We start from the raw sequence: 24,526 nt of genomic DNA, 5'->3' as shown, positions 1-24,526 counted from the left end.
GCCCCTAAGCCCACCCCCGGGATCCGGGCGGGGACCCCGGGCTGAAGAAGAGATTTCCCGAGGATTCTCCTTTTCCTCGCCCGTGTCTCCGAAAGAATTAAAAATGGCCGAGAATGTCGTGGAACCGGGGCCGCCTTCAGCCAAGCGGCCTAAACTCTCATCTCCGGCCCTCTCGGCGTCCGCCAGCGATGGCACAGGTTAGTCTCTGAAGCCCTGGCCTTCCACCTCCTCCTCAGTCTTTTCTGCTCGCTGCACCTTTATTCGTCCATATTTTCTTCTCTCTTCCTAGTTCTCTGCCTCTTGATTGATTTTAAAGGTGTTTGAATGAGCTGATCGAAGGCGTCCAGTAGCCGAACCATTTTCTTTGCTTCCTAAACATTCGTTGCCACACTATGTCATATCGATGTGTGTTCTGGAATTAGGGCTCTTGAGTGGTGCTGTAAAAATGGCCTTTATTGTCGTTATCATGCAGTTTAATTTTGGAAATGCTAGTGCATTTGAGTTGTAAGGGCTTTTTTTTTTTTTTTTTTTGCACTTTTAGTTGTAATTTGTGGTTAAGTGAGGAATTATGAATTCTTTCTTCCTGATCGTTACTTGTCCTGTTTCTTCTACTTTCTACTACTCTTCATGAATTCCATTTTGCATAAGATTTTCTGTTGAGGATGAAGGTGTAAAAATTCTTGGTTTTACTTGTTTGTGTGTGTGAGATCCAGGATTTCAGGCTTGATGTGAAGTTAAACGTCAAACTTGAAATTTGGTATGAATTATTTTACTAACCATTCCTAGCTCCCTCCGCCCCCTTATTTGCTTTAAAAATCAATATGGAGCGCAGTTCATTTTATCTCTCTCATTTCTTTGGTGCCAGACCAAAATGTCTGAAATTCTGGGGTTTTAGGTTGGAAGAGAGCAGAGGCATTTTCTTTGCAATTTGTAGTTACTTTCTCTTTGGGAAGAGTTGGGGGGTTAACTGATTCTATGGAGTTATATACTTGGAAATCAAGACTAGATATTGAAAGAGTCGCAATCAAGAACTGCCCACATAAACTGATCATAGAAGAATTTAAAATGTGTGTTAAGTTTTGTATTTGTGGGTTTTGTCTTTTTACACTTTAAACAATGTATGGGGATCCAGATTGCAGTTTTAAGAAACTTCAAATTTTTTACTTCACTCAGTTGTGGACCAGCCTTTTGTCAAGAGAAATGAGACTTGTATCATTCCCTTCTCACAGTGAGTTTGGTGCTATCCTGATGGGCACCGACCTTCTCTTTGGCTTGTCATAGTTGTTTGAGGTGCCAGGATAATGAAGACGAAGAATGGCTGGCCATCTGACAGTCTACAAGATGTTCCCCTTTACTACGGAGCATCTCTTTAACACCCTGAGAAAACAGGCTCGACGTCATCCCTCCATCTGCCAGTGATAGTGCATAATGGAGTTAAATGTACCCTCTGAGTTTGTAGAGAACTTTTAAGCGCGGTTCTAAGTAGGTTTCCTTTCAGTGGGTGAAAAGGTAAGGATATGGCAAAATGCTGTGGATTTTTTGCTTTTATAAGATGTATCCTGAGTTTAAGATAACCTGCAAAGATTGAGGATTTTTGCAGAGTTCCTCTGCTTCAGGCTTGTAACATTGACAGTACATGAACTTTGATCTGTCCTCATTTCTTGAAGTTTCTGTAGTCTTCAGGGATTATTTTTTTTAACCTGTTTTTTCCCTCAGAATTCCTACACGTATTGAGTATCGTATTCCTTTGCGCTTATTAAAATGTCGCTCGGGACAACTTTCACCTTAACTTTAGACTCATTTTCCACCTGTAGATTTGTGTGTTGTTTCTTTAGTTTTTGTGTACTGTGGTAGTTTTTGCTGATTAGTTTTTGTGTAATATGGTAATAGATTTGAGTTAGCCAGTGACTGGGGATATTGTAAAGAAAACTTTTTACCTGTACTATTTTGCCAATTCCTCATTTAAGCAGTTTAGTCTTGGGAGTACTGCAAGGCCTGAAAGGAGACTGCTCTGTTGTTCAGATACTTCTGTTCAGGTTGATCTGTGTACTTGGTAACTTTAACTTACTTTGGTAGTGTTTCACCTGACTTATACACAGAAACTGTTTTGCTACTTTAAATACCTGTGAATAATTGTAAGAGTACTAAATGTATCAAGTAGGTTTTTATATAAAAAAAAAAATTGCTCAACATTGAGATTTAACTCAGTCTTAGTATTAAGAGTTTATCTTAATTACTTTACTCTAAATTTTGTAGTGAAGATTGATTTTTGTACCCCTGCCCCGCCCCACTTAAGATTCTAATCCAGGAATTGTTTGGTATCTAATTTTTAATCCTAACCAGTCTGGATTTTTTGATTGGGGCTGGAGGAAGGATATACTGTCCCCCTGTGAACTTCACATTGGGCACCATTGTATTTCTATCGATTGATTGTTTTACATCCAGCACGGTGTAGTTTTAAGTTTGCAGGTAACTTTAATAGAAACATTTCACTCTTTAAAACTTTACATTTTAAACTTGTAACTTCTGAATTTTTAGAGTTGCCACCCTAGGTAGTTTATAAATGTGAATGTAAATTATGCCTCAGTACTTAACTGATTGATTTTATCTAGAACTGTTCAAAATGATCCCCGAATTCTAGACTCCAGAAACTTTTTTTAAATGGTTGAGGCTTGCAGTTTTAATAGTGTACGTGTACCTGCCAAGAGTGTTTGCATGTGCCAGTTTTATAGGGAAGAAAGTTGGAACACAATTGGGTTGACATGCTAAAGCATTACAAAACAGAATTAGTGCTTTAATCTCCAAATTTGAACTTCTAAGGTTATCCACTGATGCAGAATGAAAATGACTTATTTAATTCTCAGAGATTCTTCTAAAAGATTTTCCAGGTTGATTGTAGTAGCTTGAATTAAGTTCAAGTTTTACATGTCAAAATGAGGAGAAAGAGAATTACAGCTTTTGCATCTTTATGGTCTTGTCTCAATATTCGCACATGATCCATTGAAATTTTTACGTAACTTGGTATGGTTAGATCAGAATTATTTGAGAAATCAAATGACTTTCTGTCCTACCACATCTGTTACCGCCCTACATCATAAAAGCATTTATAAAAAAAATTGTTTTGGTAAAATTATTGACCAGAATAGTTAATATGTAAGTCCTACAAATATTTCTTGAACCTGTTTTGGTAATACCTTGAGTGGCGGGAAAGATGGGGATGATGCGTTGCCTTCATTGCTCACTGGACGTGTTCTAGCACTGCTTTGTGTACATTGGATGCTGTATGGCCAGAGTCTGGAAAGAGGCATGACAGCATGATCTGGTATGTTTAGTAGGCTCTTTCTGGTCTTGATACGGTTTTGTGGCTCTGCGTGTACTCTGTGTCAGAATTAGCTTGGATTTTATGCCCGTTTTCATTTTGAAGGCAAAGGACAGCTATAGCTGCATTTGAACACTAGATTATGGTACGTAATGGATTTTTTGTGTGTGTGGCAAGGATTTTTTAAATGTCTGTTTCTTTCTCAGGACACCATTGTGTCTTAGTGGTTTATCATCAAAGAAAATATTTTTGATTGGAGACTCTCCTTTCTAGCTCTTACACCGGTGATACTATGTTTTAATTTTATTTTGGGGGCATGAAGGTTTGCTTGAGAGTTCTGCTTCTGAAGTTTTTGAGTTATGGCTGTTCAGTCCAGCAAAGTATTGCTGACCTTGTGTTAAGTTAAATTTCAAAACATTTTAAGTGCCTTAAACTCTGGCAATTGCTTATTCTTAAGACTTTGTAAGTTCATTTATAAGGCTCCCAGAAAGTTGTCTGTGGTTGATAGTAAGATAAGATGACGTTAAGTTGTAAATCTTGTGTGTGTTACAGTAGGGTTCCCTTTTTCAGCTAGAGTTCACATTATTTTGTGGAGGTAAGAAATGCATTGCCATGTCTAGCGATTGGATGAAGGGGAGGGAGGAAAGGGTTTCTGCCTTGGTTGCCTTTTGGCATTGTTTTCTGTTTTACTTTGCTTTTGAACCTTCTCCTTAGTCTGTTCTGTAAAACGGAGGGGAATTAAAACAAAAAGTTGAATATTAGTGCATAGTGGGTTTGTAAGAACAGTAAGCGGTAAATAGGAAAGAGAGTAGGAAGAATGTTGCAGATACAAGTGGGAGTGTAAAAAGCTTCTTCCTGGTATATTTACAAAAACAATTCAAGAGTTATTCTGCCAGTTCTTACACCCAACAATTAATGGAAAAATAAGACATCTTGTTTGGTGTGATTTAAATTTTAAGGTTTCCTCCTTTGAGAATTTCTGAAGTTGATATTTTTTCCCCCCCGTATGGCAAGGCATTAAGAGAAATTAATGGGCAAGCTGAAACTTAAATTATGCCACGTGTAAAATATTTAAAACGTTGGCTATTGCAGATGATTTTAATTAGATGGATAGTAGTTTTCTTCTAAAATTTTAATGGGAAAATTTTTTATTACTGCTCAGTTCTTGAAAAAGATTTAAGAGAATAAATACTGAGCTTTTAAGGCCTATTCTGAACAATCTGGATATCATTTGTTTTTGAATGTACATTTTTTAAAATAAATGCCCCCAACATCAATTAGGAGTAATTTAGTTGAGAATGTAAATTTTGACTAATAGGGAAAAAAGTGAAATGTACACTACTGGGAAAGTGAGTGGCTGAGAGAATGGGTTTTAGAGTCTAACTAGCGGAGTTCAAATCCCAGGCCTGCCTTTATTAACTGTGTGCCTTAGGCCAGTTACTTAATCTTTCTGTCTCAGCTTCCTCACCTGTAGTGCCCAATGTGTAGGATTGTGGTGAGGAGTAAATGAGAGTTCTCTTTATTAAATGCTTAGAATAGAGACTTCCCTGGTGGGCCACTGGCTAAGACTCTGTGGTCCCAATGCAGGCAGCCTGGGTTCGATCCCTGGTTGGGGAACTAGATCCTACATGCTGCAGCTGAGACCAGGCACAGCCAAATAACTAAATGAAATAAATAAATATTAAAAACGCTTAGGGTGGTGCTTGCTGTAATATAGCATGAGCTTATTAAGTGTTAAGTGTTTTTAACCTTACTGCTAAATATACCCCACAAAAGCAGTTCTAGGTATGTTTTTTAATGGATATACAGATAGGTTGGCTAAAGATAATGAGAGAGTAGTCTTAAAAGTAAGGCTTATGGTGCAGAGTTAGCCTATACATCATCTACTCAAATGTGAAGTTTTTTGAGAATATAATATGGCAGCAGAGATTTAAGAGTATATATATGTGTGTGTGTGTGTGTGTGTGTGTGTACACACACACACACACACACACATACACTGTCACATATTGAAGGCAGTTAAGAAAGATTGTTCTTACTGGAAATGCTCAAGGTAAGAATGTCTTTTTTTCTAAAGAATCGTGTGGTTGAGCATTTTTTATTTATCTGGATTTTAAAACTTTCTTAAAGGAGGAGGAAGAAAAGTAGAAGGAGCAGGGTACAGCTTTTCAGTATTTTTGGCCACACCCAATAAGAACTACAGTTTATATGGAGAACCAGAGACCCTGTCTCAGCAAGTGAACAAACAGTACTTATCCTGCTTATTTCTTGTGATCTACTCTGATATTTTCTGTTGCATTTTATTTTTTTAAAAAGTGGTGGTTGTGATCCACTACATTGATTTCATGACCCACCATGGCTTGTGGCTCATGACTAGTATTTGAAAAATACTAGTTTAAAAGAGTTGACAGTCTGCCAGTTAGTTGTCCTGTGTTGGACCAACATTTTCTGTGTGCTAGGCATTTATCCTCAGAATGAGGAATATTGTGGTAATCCAGAAAGTCATGGACCCTTCCTTCCTGGGGTTTGCAGATAAGGGGAGGAGAACAACATTCAAGTCTGATGGGGCCAGTATTGTATTTGGGAAGTACAGTGTACAGTGGGAGAAATGGGGGTACCTAACCTGTAGCTACTATTGCTCTGGTGGCTGTCTTTGAAGAAACTGGAATCTGATCTTGGGATTTGAAGGATAGACAGGGCTGCTAAGAGTGAACCCAGGTTAAGGAGAAGAGTCTGGTCTGTCAGGGAATCTTTGCATGTCATCTAGTTGGGGGACAGCAAGAAATATAACTGCATAAGTTAGCAAGGGGTCAGTCATACAGGACTTATTGGCGTTACTGCTTACTAGAGTTTAGACTTTCCATTTTAGCTTTTTTAAATGTATAGACAGAATTGTACCTTAGAGTCTAAGGCTTAGATGATTGACAAATGAGGAATGGTTTGGAAAGGAAAAGGAGAAAATAGGGAGACCAGTGAGATAACTGTTTCAGAATTCCAGCTGTGATGAGAGTGGCCCGGATTAGTAGATGAAAAGAAGTGAGGTTTGAGGGGGCATGGGTGGTCAGCAGAGCTTGGTGATTAATTAAATGTCAGGATATTGCCAGAGAGGGAAATTCCCAGATTTCAGGCTTGGACAGCAGGATTGATGAGGATATCATTTACTGAGACAGCAAGCATAGGAAGAGATGTGTGTGGGTATGGATGGGGGAGGGGTTTTGATGAGTTAAGTTTTGCACATTTTGAAGTTGTGCAATTCTCCTGAATTGAGTAGTCACTATTTTCATTTGGAAAACTTTTCATTTCAGCTAACAAACATTGACTGCCTACCGAGTTATAAGTGTTCGCACATAAAGATGAAGCAAGGTGCAGTGTCTGGTTTCAAAGCCTTTAGAATCTGCTGGAATTGGTATACATATCTACACAGTTTTCCCATAAGTTATACCCTGATACAAGTTGTTAAAATGGGTTAGATGAAGGCAGAGGATAGGGATTATTTCTTTCTTGACATGTATAGCTGCTATATTTATTTATTTTTGGCCACACTGGGTCTCTGTTGCTGCAGGCAGGCTTTCTCTCGTTGCAGGGAACGGGGGCTTCTCTGTCAGTGCACGGGCTTCTCTGTCGGTGCACGGGCTTCTCTTGTTGGGAAACACAAGCTCTAGGTGCACGGGCTCAGTAGTTGGCTACTTGCTGGCTCTAGGTTGAGTGGGCTTCAGCAGTTGTGGCTCACAGACTCAGTAATCATGGCATGTGGGCTTAGTTGCTCCGAGGCATGTGGAATATTCCTGGACCAGGGATCGAACTTGTGTCCCCTGCACTGGCAGGTGGATTCTTATCCACTGTGCCACCAGGTAAGTCCAGGGATTATTTTTGACAGAATGGGTTTGAAGTATTAGGGGAAAAACTTCATAGAGGAAATGTATATTTGAATAAGGGTAGGAGAGCATGACCTACCTTTTCTTAGAAGTAGGGAAAGTTGGGAATTAGGACTCCTGCACTTTCACTGCCAAGGGCCTGGGTTCAGTCTCTCAGCAGGGAACTAAGATCCTGCAAACCGCATGGGCCAGTTAAAAACAAAAACAAAAAACAAGAAGTAGGGAAAGTTGGAATGGTATTTCAGGTGGAACAAACATAAGTGGTTTATGTGTGACCGGAACACAGACTATATGGTGGAATGTTTTCATAGGCGACAGATGGGAAAGGATGTTAGGGTCCTATTTTGGAAAAGACAGAAATACGCTAAGGAATTTGACATTTATCTCACCATCAGGATAAACATTTTATGAGAATAGTGGCATGGTCAGGGGAAGAGTAGTTCCAGAAGCCTTGTACGAAATCGGTAACAGCGACAGAACCTAATGGCTGGAAGACCTAGGGTTTGTCGTTTATCTCTTGGACATGCACATATCTTTTGTCTTTGAGGGTTTTGGTAAGTTGTAATTTTCAAAGTGAATTGTTTATTTTCTTAAGATCCAAGTTTTGTTACCAGTTGTTTGTCATACATGTAGAAAATACAGCTGATTAAAAAAAGTCATGCTCCTCTTTTTCTTTACAGATGTACAGTTTCTAGGAGGCTTTTTTTTTTTTTTTTTAAGAAAAGAGTATGATAGCTTCTCTAGGAGTCCCCTAGGCATTCCCTTGGAACAAACTCCAATTAGGCAAACAAATCCAGCCCTCAGAGCAAAGCTTCTCATAACATGTTACTATACTCAAAATCAAGAAATGATCAGTGGTAGTTATGTTAGCATGCTGTTTAGGCTTAATATAAACATGTAATTGAGTTGATTGGTAAAGTGGGTATTTATTGAAATGAAAATAATAGTGTCCTCATCTTTTTAATTTCACACCAAGAAATATCATAAATATGTTAGGGTTAAGAATAAAACTTCAGGTCAGTCACTTTGCAAAGTATAGGTACACCTTTTGATGTCATGGTTGCAAGACTGTTAAGAATGCATATTTTGAAAATTAATACGTGCTTTTGCCTGTTGGCTTTCGAAATTCAGCACCAGCCAACATGCATAGCTGTATGATCCTATAAAACTTAATATTGATTATCGTCTTTGATCAAACTTGTATCTTACGAAACAGATGTTTCGTAAAGTAATAGAAGTCTTACCTGTCTCTCCAGCATGGATTTTTTTTTTTATATATATATAATTTTTGGCTGTGCTGGGTCTTTGTTGCTGCAAAGGCTTTTCTCTAGTCGCAGTGTGTGGGCTTCTCATTGCAGTGACTTTTATTGCAGAGTACAGGCTCTGGGGTGCACATGCATGGGCTTCCGTAGCTGTGGCTCTTGGGCTCTTAGGGCACAGGCTCGGTAGTTGCAGTGCATGGGCTTAGTTGTGGGATCTTCCCAGATCAGGGATTGAACCCATGTCTCCTGTTTTGGCAGGCAGGTTCTTTACCACTGAGCCACCACGGAACACCCACTGTGAATATTTCATTACATTTTTTAGTGTTCCTTTAAGCTCAGTATTGTAGTTTTGAGTGTCTGTGATCTTTTCCTTGACAGGTGGGTTTTTATGGTTAGATTAATTCTGCTTCATCTACAGAGTATTAAAATACTTACGAATTACAGTACTGAATAGAAGTTACCTATCATGAAGTTTACAAAATTGCCTCGATTTTAAAGGCCAACATTGTGCTTTTTTAAGCACCCAAAACAGCTGAGTTAATTTAAGAATAGAAGTGCCCCAAACCATTAAGGAGAGATCTTTGTGAGATTGATAGTTTCATATCTAGCCAAACCGTTTTCAGAATTATTAAAGTTCTGTAGATTTGACTTTCATCTCCAATCCCTGTTTTTTTAAAACCTCAGCTCTCTGCCCACCTCGTCACTCACCTGGCTCCCCTTCAGTTTGCTGTGGCTCAGTTCCTCTCCACTCTTAACTTGTCCCATTCCTACTCGTCCTCTGGCCCCACCACAGGGATGAAAGAAAGGTTTTGAGATCTGGATTGTACATTAATTTAAAGGCACTTTTAATATCACCAGGGAAGTCCTTTAATATCACAGAGAAAGCTAGCTTAAAGGAGTGGATGGATAGATTCTGTCTTTTGAGCAGATACTTGCAAATTGACTAGTTTTAGAATAATTTGTACAGGTATTTCGCTTAATGTACACAGTTTAAGAGAACTGAGTTTTTATTTGAATTCAGCTTACCTGAAGTATAAAAAATAAGCCTGTTTATTCAGCAAATAAAGTTTGAACTTTCTAAATGGGGAAAAAAATTAGTAAGTGCAAGAGATTCTCTTATGCAGTAGAATTAGATTTTGAGCCAACGTTATTTCAGTTTTGCATCCTAGTTTGTAGTTTTAAACTTTTCTTTATACTCAGACAATCCACTGTTTGGGATTATATTGTTAGTAATCCTAATTTTGAAAGTTATACTTCAGTTATATATTTCACAGTAGTGAATGTCTGCCCAATTTCTCAGCTAAGTATTTATTGTACAAGAGATGATACAGTTAAATCTGCTGTGAGGACCACAGAAATAGAGAAGACACCAAGGGTAATCTACAGAATCAGAATGTAAGAATGAAAGGGTGTTTTGACTCAACACTAGTTTCCTACATGTTCAGTCCAAATTCATTTTTGTTTAAATTGTCACATTTCTTATCCACGGTCCATTGGCTGAACCTAATGTATTATGCTAAGCTTTTCAAACCAGATTAAAATCTGTCCTGTTTGGCTCATTTTGTGCCACCATGTTTGGACTGAATGTATACTCAGGTGAAGAAACATTATTTTTTACCACATCGCCTGGCATTTGGGATCTTACTTCCCCAACCCAGGGTTGAAACAAGCCCGCTGCAATGGAAGCGATGGACCATGGACCTCCAAGGAAGTCCCGAAGAAGCATTTTACTCAAAGTTCTTTTGTATTTGAGCATCTGAGAACTGTATATGGAAACCTGTCAATAAACTATTTGATAGAAGCAGCCTGCTGTTGATGTTGATCGGTTGATACTTTGAAAAGTAAGCAGGAAACATCTTACAGGATAAGACGTTCAAGTTGTTCGTGATACTATTCTACAGTGTTTGTCATGGGATACTTTAAAGGTAATGGGATAAATTTCAGATTTATACATTTCTAATCAAAGAAAAAGGGGAGTCAGCAAATTAAATATGTTAGAGGCTCACCTTAGTATCTAGAAAAAGTTCTCTCTGTCATTTACTATCTTAACTTCCTATTTCTCAGTCCACTGCAGTCTGGCTTATGCGCTTCACTGCTCTTAACTTAGACCACCAACTATCTCCTGTTATCTATATTCAGTGAATTCTCTCTCAAGCATGGAACACCACGAACATTGCCTTCTTGGAACCTGGTTTCCAGGACAGTATTCCTGGTAGATGGACTGGAGGAGGATGTTGAATTTTAGCATCCTTTGCTGGTAAGATCATTGTCCTTTAAATACGGGCATGTCCAGGTTATCCAAGAGAGTAACTTCAGAGTCATTCCTCTCTTTTTCTCTCCGTAACCCCCTAACTACAGTTAGAGAGTTCTTCTGGTAGACCTCTTTGATGCCCCTTTAGCAGCAGCCTCCTCACCAGTCTGCCTTACTCTAGACTTGTCTGTCGATTTATTTTTCATCTTCTTTGTCTGAGTGAGCTAGAGCATGAAGATTTGTTCATATCCTGAAAAGTGAAAGTGGCTCAGTCCTGTCTGACTCTTTGCGACCCCATGGGCTGTATTAAGTCCGTGAAATTCTTCAGGCCAGAACATTGGAATGGGTAGCCGTTCCCTTCTGCAGGGATCTTCCGCACCCAGGGATCGAACCAAGGTCTCCCACATTGCAGGCAGATTCTTTAACAGCTGAGCCATCAGGAAAGCCCAAGAATACTGGAGTCGGTAGCCTATCCCTTCTCCAGTGGATCTTCCCAACCCAGAAATTGAACCGGGGTCTCCTGCATTGCAGGTGAGTTCTTTACCAGCTGAGCTACCAGGGAAGCCCTTTATTCATGTCATATTTTGCTTAAAACTCTTCAGTTGGGAAATTCTTCTCTTTACAGTAAAAATCCCAAGGTATTAACGTTAAGGATCTTCTAGGTTGCTGCTTTTATTTGTTTAACACGTAAATTTTATTCAGCTGATCTGACTAATCCCTGTGAAGGGCAAGTTGAGGTGGGGGCCTCAGAAGGTGATTTATTTGAACGTTTATATTTTTCCTTTCCTTGAACGAAAAGGAAGAAGCTGAGGAGCTTAGTAAGAGTCGTGGATTGAGGCTGGTCAGTATTGAGACCCACTGTTCAGTATTTGTTTAAATCCTGGCATTTAAATTTCTAATTATTTTTCCCTTGCATCTTCATACATACTTTTTGTTTGGGATTTGCTTTTCTACTAGTTTTAGATCATTGGGTTTTATTTCTGTTTATGACAAACTGGTTAAAGACATAATATCTCATTTTTAGTAATCTTTTTCCTATATGCTGCTCATGAACTTGCAACCAGGTTTTTTTCTGGGAAGCCCCTTGCAGAAGAACCTAATGGGGAAAGCTTGGAAGTTTGATTGTTAAAGTAAAACCCTCGTATTACATTTATTGAGCTTTAGTACTCTTAACCCTTTGGGGTTTCCCTGTTGGCTCAGTGGGTAAAGAGTCTGCCAGCAGTGTAGGAGAGACAGGTTTGATCCTTGGGTTGGGAGGATCCCTTGGAGAAGGAAATGGCAACCCACTCCAGTATTCTTACCTGAAAAATCCCATGGACAGAGGAGCCTGGCAGGCTGCAGTACAAAGGGTCTCAAAGAGACAGATGCAACTGAGTACACCTCTTATCTTAACTCTACCAGTATAGAACTGATACAGTTTGGGTAATTTTTCTTAGTCTGTAAATATTTAAGTTTTTATTAAAAAATGTTTTCTCAGTTTAAAAATGTTCAGAAAAGTTATACTTCTCATAAGGTTGACTACTACTCTAAAACAACTGCTAAAAATGAAGTCTATTTGCTTACTTACATAGAACATTCAGCTGGAATCCAGGGGCTTTAATAGAGTCCCTATTCAGTAACAAAATAGTACAATCTCAGGGAAGCCGGTGATGGATCACTAACTGCACCTATAAAATGAGAGAATCAGTCATTTCTGATCTTGGGCCCTCCCTGGCAGGGGCCGTGTTCTCTAAGAGGCCTGAGGAAAATGCATCTTCGCTCTCCCAATTCCTCCCCACCCCATGTGTGCTGTGCTCAGTCTCTCCAGTCATGTCTGACTCTTTTCGACCCTATGGACTGTAGCCCACCAGGCTCCTCTGTCCATGGGCTTCTCCAGGCAAGAATACTGGAGTGGGTTGCCATGCCCTCCTCCAGGGGATCTTCCCCACCCAGAGATTGAACCTGTGTCTCTTGAGTCTCCTGCATTGGCAGGTGGGTTCTTTACCACCAGCGCCACCTGGGAAGCCCAGTATGTTTCTGCTTTTATATTTTGTCTGTTTCCAAGTAAACACTACTAGGTGATCTGAGGATCCTTTGCTCAGTCCCACCTGGTATATAACTTTTAAAAGAGGGTTAATGAATTTACACGTTTTTTAATAGGCACATACATTTATATACTTTGGAATTTTACTTTTTTTGTTTTTAAATATGTAAGAACCATCTCGTTCTTTAAAAAAAAACACCATTCATTCATGGGGGTAGAATAAGTAGCCTTTTGATAGAAGAGGTAACATGAGCTCAGTTGGAAAGTAATTGGTAAATTAAGTCAGCTTATAAGAATTAGGTTTTAAACCCCAGGTATTTGGACCCCTTGAACTGTGCTGTTAGGTACCAGTGATGGCTGATGGCATTTGGGAATCCTAAATGTGCAGAACTCTGAGGCACAATCAGACTAGCTCAGAACAGTCAGTGGTAATCAAATGAAATAGTAAGATCTGTTTAGTCGTGGGTCAAAGTAGATGCGACTCTCAAGCCTTCTTTGCTGTGCAGGCTTTTCCCTGACTGCGGTGAGCGGGGCTGTTCTGCTCACAGTGCGCAGGCTTCTCACCTTGTTGGGGAGGACGGGCTGTAGGTGCGCAGGCTTCCTTAGTTGTGGCCTAGGGGCTTAGTTACCCTAGCATGTGGAATCTTCCCGGATTCAGGGATTGGCAGGCGGATTCTTTACCACTGAGCCACCAGGGAAGCCTGTGACACTCTAGCATAGTCTTCCAAATTTAATTAATTTAATCATTGAAAATAACAAGTTTTAAGGAAAGGTTAAGAGAACTTTTATAAATTTGTAAATCACCCAATCAGATATAAATATAGTGTGCAGTTGCAGAATTGCTGGAAACGTTTATTATCATATTCATTTATTGAGTATATGTGAGGTGCTATGGGAAATGTAAATGTTAAATGAGACCCTTACCTTTCAATACTTAAAATTTGGTAGAGAAGAGCACACAAATATTTAGCTATAACAACAGGTAGAAGATAGGAAGTACATAATTGAGATTGTAACAATGAACCATCTTAGAAAATAGGAGTACTTGAATCAGACTGAGTTGAAACCTGAGTGGATCTTTTGTAGTGATCACTGAATTAGGTCAATTGAAAATACAGGATTGCCATTAAAAGAATAACCCTATAACCATTGTCAAGGTCTACCAGCGTTAGCTTTCCTGTCTGCTTCACAGTGGAGCCTAACTTTGTAATGAGATGTTGAATATTTTGAAACAGTAACCAAGTGCAGCAGATTGGCTGTAGTACAGGTTAAGTTAAATCCTCAAGGTGAGGGCCTGGAATAAGGCTTCTGTATTACTGAAGTTGATATCTCCTCAATGAACTCTCTATATGTGGCTTTTAACTACTTCTGAGATTCTTGGAGGATTAATGAGAATAATGTATTTATTGAGGAAATGCAGACAATATGACACATTGAAAGTGCCTTATAAAAAGTTGTTTTTGTTATTATAAGCTAGTTATAAGCTAGTCTTACCTCCTAATAGAGTGATGATTCTGTTGAATAATAGGTAACATTTTCATAGTTCTTAATATGTGCCAAGCACTACTATAAATACTTATATTGTCGAATTCTCACAAATAATCCATGAAGTGGCTACTTCTCCTGTTGTGGAAACTAGGTTCTTCTGTGTATACTTTAAAATAGTCTTGTCTGGTGATTTGAAAAATTGTTAGGTTGTTTTTTTTGTGGGGGGGTGGTGTTGCTTGGCATTTGGGATCTTAGTTCCCCAATCAGGGGTGGAACCAATGGCCCCTTGCAGTGGAAGCATAGACTTAACCACTGGACTGCCAGGGAAGTCCCCTGTTAAAATTTTGATTGGCCTTGCATTGAATCTATAGGTCAATATTGGGGAAGAGTTGATGTCTTTATGTAATATTGAAGATCTGTACCCATATGTTTTGTGATGTTACTCTGTTCATTTAGATGGTCTTTAGTTTCATAGTTCACGTGTATCTTCTAATACTATTGTCAGGTCCCCCCCTCCCATTTCTTAAATTATTTCTAATCATTTTTTACTGATATACAGAAAATGCAATTTAATTTGCTAACCTCTTACTATTTCCACTTCTTTGCCTTGGAATTTCACTGTTGACAGGTGTATTGTTTGCATACAGTAAGTTATGTTTCTTCCTTTTCAGTCTTGACTCATGAATATTTCTTGTATTATTGCTTTGACTAGAGACTCCAGTTCAGCACTGAATAGAAATGGTTGTTTTGGGTATCTTTGTCTCGTTCTGATGCTAAAGAGGCTGTTTTTAATGTTGGTGCGTTATCCATAATTGCTGTCAGTTTTTAGGTTTTGGAAGAGCCTTTTTTATCAATTTAAGGAAGTTCTCATCAGTTGTGTGTGTGTGTGTGTGTGTGTGTGTGTGTGTGTGTTTTATCGGAGTGTTACTGATTTACACAGGCTTCCCTGGTGACTCAAGAGTCACCTGCCAACGCATGAGATGTGGGTTCAATACCTGGATGGGGAAGATACACTGGAGAAGGAGATGGCAACCCACTCCAGCATTCTTGGCTGGAAAATCCCACAGAGGAGCCTGGCAGGCTGCAGTCGATGGGGTAGCGAGAAGAGTCAGACACGACTACAGACGAGAGCATCGTTGATTTACACTGTTAGTTTCAAGTCTACAGCATGGTGATTCAGTTATATATATATCTGTTCTTTTTCCCGTCGGGTTTTGATTGCTGTGGTTTTGTTTTAAAAATCGTGATTGGGTATTGACTTTTATCCAGTGCTTTTATTCCAGTCACTGAACCTAATGTTTTCTTTCTTCTCTGTTACTATGGTGAATATGCAAACCTCTCTTTCATGGATTCCTGAGATGATCCCAACTTGATCATGAGATTACACCTTTAAGACACTGATAAATTTGGTTTGCTCTTTTTTAAGGATTCTTGCTTCTCTGTTCATGATTTTCTTTTCTTGTACTGGCCATGTGTGGTTTTTAGAGTATTTCTGTTTTCTAGAAGTATTTGTGTGAGGTTGAATTGTCTTTTCCTTGAAAGTTCAGTAGGACATGCCTGCAAAAATACTTACATTTGGTCTTTATGGGAAAATTAAGCAATGGTTCTTTGATAGTAATAGCAATATTCAGAGTTTCTCTGTTTCCTTTTAAACTTTTTAAATGGAAGAATTCAATTTAATAGAAAAAAGAATTCCCATGTGCCTGTTACTTCAGGTTACTAATAATTTTGTCTCTTCCCCCACTCTGTTTTTTCTGCTGGAGTTTTAAAAGTAAATCCCAGGCTTCTTGTTTCACTAGAAATGCTTAAATATGTATCTCAGGATTTATTTCAATAACTATTCTGTTGTCGTACCCAACAAAATTAATGATTTTCTTAATATCCATTAATCAGTATTTGTGTTATCTTGATTCTCTTCTTAAAATGTATTTCCACAGTTGGGTTTGAATCAGGTATTCAAACGAGGTATTGTTGAATCTCTTGAGAACTTCTACCATTGACTTGTTGGAGATGCAGGGATATGTATAATTTCTTTTTGATTGAGGTTTATTGAGTGCTTAACAGGAATTCATTAGTTTTGTCACTTTTCCGTTTTTTCTTGGTATAAAATTGATTAGTAATGCCACTTTTTCTTTTTATTGTCTTTTCTCCTTAACTTTCCCAGAAGTTTATCTTTTATTACTCTCTTTGAAGAACTAACTTCTGGTTTTGTTCGTAACCTCTCCATTTTTCTTTTTTGTTGCATTGCTTTTTTATTTGATCATCTTTTTCTTACTATTTTTTTCAAATATCTTAGATATTTGTTGATTTCTAGCTGTATTTCCTTTAAGTTTTGAAATGTATTCTTATCATTATTCAACCAGGGATTGAACCCAGTGAAAACCTGGAGTCCTAACCACTGGGCTGCCAGGGAATTCCCCATGTGTATATTTTAAATTTCTAAATAGGTAGAGATTATTTTTTCTTAAACACTAAACATATGCTGACGGTGGAATGTTTCCTTGTGTACTCCAGGGGGTCAGTAGAATGCAAAGCTGCTTAAAAGTTTGTATGATTCCAGTGTTGTGAATTATGTAAATAGAAGGAAATGAAAGAAATATATAATTAAGCAGTTGTCTTGAGTAGTGATGTCAGGTAAATTTTATTTGAAACCTTATTTATATTCCAAAACTAATCATGAGATACTTTATTTTTATGATGGAGGGGCACATGATTTTTCAGAAGGAAAGAGAATAATTCTGTACTCTAAATCACATCCTGAGATCCTGAGGTACAATTCAGTTCAACTAAAATATCACCCTTTGAGGAGTTGGTATGTAAGTAAGTAACTCATGTCATTCCCAGAGCTACAGTCTGGGTGCATAGGTGGGGTGAGGGGTGGGGGCGGGGGGAAAGACGGCAGGAGAGGAGGAAGAGAAAGAGACACACATGTGATTTCAGTGCCATGACAGAATGCAAAAGAACAGGAAGTTCACATAGAAGAAGAATTGTACTTAAGAACTGAGGGTAATTAGACCAAGAAGATCATTATTAAAGTGGTATCTTGTCTTTGGGTGAATTATCTTTAATAGGATTATCAATTGTAGATTGAACTATATTTACTTTTTAAATACCCAGTAGGGCCTTTTTTGTTTAAAATTAATTACTTTTGGCTGCGCTGGTTTTTCCTTCCTGCGCGCAGTCTTTCTCTGGCTGTGGTGCTGGAGCTCCTCATTGCAGTGGCCTCTCTCGTTGCTGAGCAGAGGCTCTAGGACACATGGGATCACTAGTTGTGGCACTTGGGCTCCTAGTTGTAGCTGGAATTCGTGTCCCCTGCACTGACAGGCAGATTCTTACCCGCTGGACCACCAAGGAAGTTCAGCAGTGTCCTTTTAATGTTAAAACTACTTGGAGAATTAAAACTCAAAACACCTCAGTCCTTCTATTTACATAACACTGGATGGAGGAGCCTGGTGGGCTGCAGTCCATGGGGTCGCTAAGAGACACGACTGAGCGACTTCACTTTCACCTTTCACTTTCATACATTGGAGAAGGAAATGGCAATCCACTCCAGTGTTCTTGCCTGAAGAATCCCAGGGACGGCGGAGCCTGGTGGGCTGCCATCTGTGGGGTAGCACAGAGTCGGACACGACTGAAGTGACATAGCAGCAGCAGCAATCATATATACTTTTAAGCATATACTTATAAGTATATGCTTTAAGCATACTTTCATTCTACTGTCCCCCTGGAGTACACAAGGAAACATGCCACCATCAGCATATAATGAATTAATACTGTCAACAACCAGGGACAGTTTTGCACTTCCAAGGCACATTTGGTGATATCTGGAGACATTTTTTATTGTCACAAATTGGTTAGAGGTACTACTAGCATTAAAAGGAGAGACCAGGGATTTGCTGAGTATAGTGCACAGGACAATTTTTCCTTCCTCCCAAGCAGAATTATCTAGCCTAGAACGTTCAGTAGTGCCAAGACAAGGAACCCTAGGTTAATCTATAGTCTTCGCATCTTTTTGGCACGGGGGTAGGGCAGAGATGGAGTGGTGATGGTTCGTAGGTTGGTGAAGGAACTGGACGCATGGTTTCATATCTTACTCAGCTAGATTTTGGTTAAGGAGAACTATTCTGTGGTTTGAAGTCAGGTGAACACAACTTCATTCAGCTTTGTGGCAGGCGCTGTGTGATAGCAGTTAGAGGTAAGCAGCTCCTGTCTTTCTGGAGCTTACCCTGAGTGGTCTACAAAGAGCAGGTCTTTTTCTTTATATCAGTTGTCTTTTTATAATTATTATATTTTTAATCTTTTGTTTCATTCTGAATTAAGTTTGTGTATAGATTCTGGATTTAGTCTGTGTATAGATTAGTTATTTTAACCCCTTGTAAGAAATTCTGGAATAGTAAACAATTTTAATTGTATATCTTTTTCATGACTGTCAATACAAACTTTCAGCAACTTGTAATGTATATCACACTAATATGTATTCTTCTTTGGTTTTATTTTAGGTACAGTTTATAAATGTTTAAACTTGTTGGCATGATAGTACTCTTTTATATATATTTTCTATGTGCACACACACACAAACATGTAAAATAAAACTTCAGTGTAACATGAAAAACTAATACAAACAGTATTCCATGGGGTGAGGTTTAGAGATGATATTTAATGCTGATCAAGAACAAGTATAGAGAAATCTGTAATTTTGACTGTCATACTTTAACCTTTATCTTTCCTCTTTGTTTTTAGATTTTGGCTCTCTGTTTGACTTGGAGCACGACTTACCAGATGAATTAATCAACTCTACAGAATTGGGACTAACCAATGGTGGTGATATTAGTCAGCTTCAGACAAGTCTTGGCATAGTACAAGATGCAGCCTCTAAACATAAACAGCTGTCAGAATTGCTACGGTCTGGTAGTTCCCCTAACCTCAATATGGGGGTTGGTGGCCCAGGCCAAGGCATGGCCAGCCAAGCCCAACAGAACAGTCCTGGATTAGGTTTGATAAATAGCATGGTCAAAAGCCCAATGGCCCAGGCAGGCTTGACTTCTCCCAACATGGGGATGGGCACTAGTGGGCCAAATCAGGGCCCCACGCCGTCTGCAACAGGTGTGATGAGCAGTCCCGTCAGTCAGCCTGCCATGGGAATGAACACGGGGATGAACGCTGGCATGAGTCCCGGCATGCTGACTGCCGGCAATGGACAAGGGATGATGCCTAATCAAGTCATGAACGGTTCAATTGGAGCAGGCCGGGGGCGACCGAATATGCAGTACCCGAACCCAGGCATGGGAAGTGCTGGCAACTTAATGACTGAGCCGCTGCAGCAAGGCTCTCCCCAGATGGGGGGACAGACGGGACTGAGAGGCCCCCAGCCTCTCAAGGTGAGTGCAGTTTCGGTTTGTGTGCCCTGTCAGTGTATTTCTGAGTGTTCCAGGGGTGGAGGAGGAGGGCCTGAGGTCATTTATTCTTTACTGTTCATGTTTACTCTTCTTATATTATGTAGCATCTCCCACATATTATATGCCAGGGATCTATTGTCACAAATTTTATACTGCTCTTACATTAAATGTAAGTGATAAATTTATTTTAACAACTTTGAGTACCTTCACAGTTTGTTTCAAATGATTGCCAGCTAATTCCTGTTCCCTGTGACACAAGTATTAGAATATTTTCATCTCATTTTAGCCTTCATAGCCTCCCTTAAAACACAGTTTTGAGAGAGCTGGCATTATACTATCTTCAGATAGATTTCATTTGTTCCCATTGCTTGGAATGTCCCTGGTTTTTAAGAGATGTGTTATTTTTTTTCCTTATTGGTTGATGGATATTAAGATGCGTTTTTGTTTAGTCACTTAAGTTGTGTCCCACTCTTGTGACCCATGGAGTCCAACCTGCCAGGCTCCTCTGTGCATGGGATTTTCTAGGCAAGAAAATGGGAGTGGGTTGCCATTTCCTTCTCCAGGAGATCTTTCCGACCCAAGGATCTAACCCACGTCTCTTGCGTTGCAGGCAGGTTCTTTACCACTGACCACCTGGGAAACCCTAAGATGCCATTAAGCCCCAACCAACGTCCCAGGTGTTCTAATTAACCTGATCTTGGCTGTTATTTGAAAGACTTTTCTCTTTTAAAAAGCCTACTTTCTTAGCCTTATCAAGTAGAGAATGTTAAATACATTTAAAAATACATTTAAATATGTACTCTGTGTAATTAAAATTTTATCAGTGTATATTTGATGTTTATTCCTCCATATTTTTCCTGCACATTTCATTCCTTTTTCTTGAAATGGCATCACACTACAGTTGCCAGTCTCTGACATGTAATTATTCCTAAGTTCTTGTTGAATGAAAGAGATGGCTTCACTTGTAAGGTGATATTAGAGGTGGGAGAGATTTTCACATTGAGTTAGGAGCAAGCATGCTCTGTAAGAGGAGTAATTTGAGCAACATTAGGACTTGTGTATTCCTGAGAATCATGATGGTGAGGGTTCTAGAGTGAAAGTAAAACGTGGATGAATTGGGAGCGGGAACCCTGAGGGCACGCAGATAAATGAAAGCCCTTAAATATATGTGTGTGGGGGTGTGTGTGTGTATATATTTTATAGCTACAGGGTAAAAAATACAGACAACTTAGGAAAGGGTTCTGTTTGGGGTCAGCTGCCTACTCGAGGCTCTCCCTTTCCGGCACTGTCATGTTGTGTGTTGGTGTGGCTTACTTAAAATATTTGGAATGAGAAAGAACAAGAAGGTAGAGTATTAAGTACCTCTTCTGGATTCTGGGGATATGCCTGTTAGGAGTCCCTGCCCTCCTGATGTTTGTATGGGGCAGGGATGGTACACCTTACGCCTTCACTGACCCAGCAAATATTTACTGAGTTGTGGCTTTGATGCTGAAGCTAGAGCAGTGGATAAACTCACTTCAGGGAACTTACTTTCTAGGCTACACATAAGATGTAAATTAATAGTATTCCAGGTAGTGCTGTGAAGAAAAATAAGAAAAGGCTCATTAGGAGAATGCCTAGGTTGAGAGTGGATCACTGTTGTATTTATAATCTGAATCACACATTTCTACATCAGCATTGTTTCAGGTTGGATATATAGCGAGTAAATTAATCAGACAAAAAAATCCTTGGCTCTGTGGAGCCTAATGGGGAGGGGTAATTCAAATATAAAGATTCTATTACTAAAATATTTGTTTTAAGTGAATACCACCTATATGAGTACTGAACCCATAAAGTTTAAAAGTAAGAGTATTAAGTATAAGGCAGAGAGGAAGAATCCATGCTGAGAGAGAAAAAGACAAGTCTTTATGCCAAATCCTGATGGATTTTAAAGGAGACTCTTTCTCCAAATTTGCAATCTTGATGGGTGTGGTTTTAGGTGTGCTGTATCAATTTGAAAAATAGTCCCTATGGGGAGGTGAGGCCCCTGAATTAAGTGTAAGAGTCATAGGAATGAGTATGGAAAATGTTTAGGATTAGATGTCTTTTCGCTTCTGAAAGATCCCTAGTCTTCCTTGTTTATCGTTGTACATACCACCCTGCCACCGCCTCTCCCACCCACCACCAATTGACACAGTGCTTGGGGAATGACTGGATATAGATGTATTTATCAAATCCATTAGGTAGACCAGGTCAGGATGTAGTTTAATTTTGTTTTTATTATTTGGGGATTCATGGAGTGTGTGCATTACTGTTGATGCATGCAAGTCTTATTAAGGGATTTTGTTTCTTAAATATTCCTGAACTGTTCACGTTGTTGTGTTCTGGGCGCTGGTTTTTGTTTGTCATGTGTGTTACCATCGTGTGTTTTATGTGTTCCTGTGTTCCCTAAGTTTCTGTTTTTAATGCATCGGACGCTAAGAAACAACCTGTAGAGTCAGATTTATTTTTAAAGAAAGATAAAATACTCCCCTGCGGTCCTCTGGTTTTAGTTGCCTGGAACTGACTGTGGCTTCCTGGTCCTCTGCCTTTTCAGTTGAGGTGGAGATCTGTATCACTGTGGTCCAGGTAGGTGGTACGTAGTTGGACATCTGGATCACATTAGCTGTAGGGAAGGGAACAAGATGAGATAACTCACTATAGTGTAGCAGAAATTAAGTACAGTATATTCCCTTCCTGTTATACTTAGTGAGAGAGTAGAGGGGGTTGAATAAATAGAAACGATAGGGGTGAGGGGGTTGGTTGTGTTTATTTTCTAACACAAAACTCTGAGGGAGATGGCACACAGAAAGCCTGAGGGCCTTTGTTGGTCACGGTGACCAGAAGTGTTAGGAATGAATTATCGCCATCTGACCAGCAGTTAGTGCAGTCTGTATATTTGAGACCAGGGTCTGCTAGAGTGAACTTGGAATTTCCAGGTTATGCATTGTGATTGAGGAAACAAGCAGTGTCAGAAATTGTTGAAACTTGGTGAGAGCAATCAAGGTGATGTCTGTGTGAACAAATGTTTGAAGGACCGAACTCTACGAGGATGTACTTGATAAAGACATTATGCATCTAAACAAGAGATGTGAAGGCATCTTACTAGTGCCAGGGTTTTGTTTATATAAATTGTGGACTCTTAAATGGCTTTCGTTTTACATCTACCGTGGATTTCCATGCTAATAAGAAACACAAGTGAAATCCAACTCCCCCAAGTGTAGGCGAGCACACTGTTGGAACTGTTAGTGTAAATATCAGTCCTTTAAAAGCAACATGTAGCAGCAGTGCTCCCAGCCCCATTTGGAACTACCAGAAGAAACTGAAACTTTTCACGTAAGCCTGTTTTTGTATTTGGTTATCCCTACATTTTCACTGGTCAGATTCACATAGGAAATTCCAGTTATCGGAGACCAAATACGTTTTTACTCTGGCTGCATCCCACTGAGGCTGCCTGTTTTTTTATGCTTTCACCGAAACGATGCCACTTCCTCAGTCTCATTCCCTATCATCATCCCTGCCTCTTTGTGAATTTAGTATTTTATTTCCTTTACAGGTTAGCATTCAGGAGCCAAAAAATAGGGAAGGAAGGTGTGCCACTCACTGCCTAGTTATAGGGAAAGGGAAAAGCTGAAGCAGATATTGGAGATTCAAGAAACATGATGCTCTCAGGTTTGCAAGTAAATGGGTAAGGGAGATAAGTAGTACTTCTGCCATGGAGAAGTAGTCAAGTTCTCATGAAGATAATGAAAGGTCTGGTATACCATCATTTTTTTCCCCCTTATGAGTAGAAAAAAGTGAGGACAGATGGCAAGAAAACCTGTTACATGTAGTCTACAAAAGCTGCGTTCAGGGACTTGAATTAAGACAGTGACAGTGGGCACGGATGCATGGGACTGGGCGGCTAGAGGTAGAATTTGAAGGACCCTTTGATAGATTGGATCTGTCCAAGAAAGGTGAGAAATCTGGCATGACTCCTTTAGCATCCTTAGTTTGTATCCTGAGTGCTTGCAAGTAGGCAGTGATTGACTTACATGGGGGTCTTATGTGGAAGAATAGAGTTGTGAGTTGCATCATTGTTATCAATAAAACATTTGGCTTTTGAATAATTAATGCTGTGTTCTTTAAGCTACAGTATGATGGCTCCACACAGACTTACATAAAGACAGGGAAATACTTTTTTTTAAAGCCATGCTCTGCAGCATATGGGATCTTAGTTCTCCGACCAGGGATCCAACCTGTGTGCCCTGCAGTGGAGGTGCAGATTCCTAACCACTGGACTGCCAGGGAAGTCCCCGAACTTCCTTTTTAAAGTACATAGGGATTACGAATATACTCAGATTACTTTAAGAGCCAAGGAGGCAATTTAATAAAGCAGCTAGGTCTAAGATATCAAGAAATGCAGGCTTTAAAGTTTATGCGCTGTATCTAGGTAATTCAGATTCAAAAAAATTTTAAATCACTGTTCTACTGTGTCCCTAAATTTAAAAAAAGACATATCCCCCAAACTACCAGTTTTCTACCTTGTTTTTGGTATTTGTTTGTTTGTTTTTTTAACCCAGCCACTCCACACAGCATTTGGGATCCTAGTTCCCTGACTTCAAACCCATGCCCCCTACACGGGAAGCACAGAGTCTTAACCACTGGACAATAAGGGAAGTCCCCTCCCCCACTCCTTTTTTTTTTTTAATGCTGGAATAAGCATTCAAATGCTTTGGTATATCAAGTTCTCTAATATATTTAAGGATTAGATGGTTTATTGAGTTGAATTGAATTTGTTAAGTTACAGTTTGCACATTAAATGAAAGTTATTTAGTCATTGAAAGTGGAGATGAATGGCAAAACCTGCTTAGTAGGTATAGCTAAATGAAGACACATTTTTAGTAACATCTCA

At 39.3% G+C, this 24,526-nt stretch overlaps 1 protein-coding gene across 1 annotated transcript in view; it reads left to right on the top strand.

The window, feature by feature from the left end:
• The first annotated feature begins 62 nt into the window (after positions 1 to 62).
• EP300 (E1A binding protein p300) overlaps positions 63 to 24,526 on the top strand; it is a 63,494-nt gene continuing 39,030 nt past the window's right edge. Inside the window, 2 exon segments of the mRNA XM_005909427.3 lie at positions 63 to 197; positions 18,959 to 19,596. Coding sequence (XP_005909489.3) covers positions 104 to 197; positions 18,959 to 19,596 — 732 coding nt within the window. The 5' untranslated portion in view covers positions 63 to 103.

This window comes from Bos mutus, chromosome 5 (genome assembly GCF_027580195.1).
Source record: "Bos mutus isolate GX-2022 chromosome 5, NWIPB_WYAK_1.1, whole genome shotgun sequence".
Lineage (NCBI taxonomy): Eukaryota > Metazoa > Chordata > Mammalia > Artiodactyla > Bovidae > Bos > Bos mutus.
This window is presented reverse-complemented; position numbering and strand designations above follow the sequence as displayed.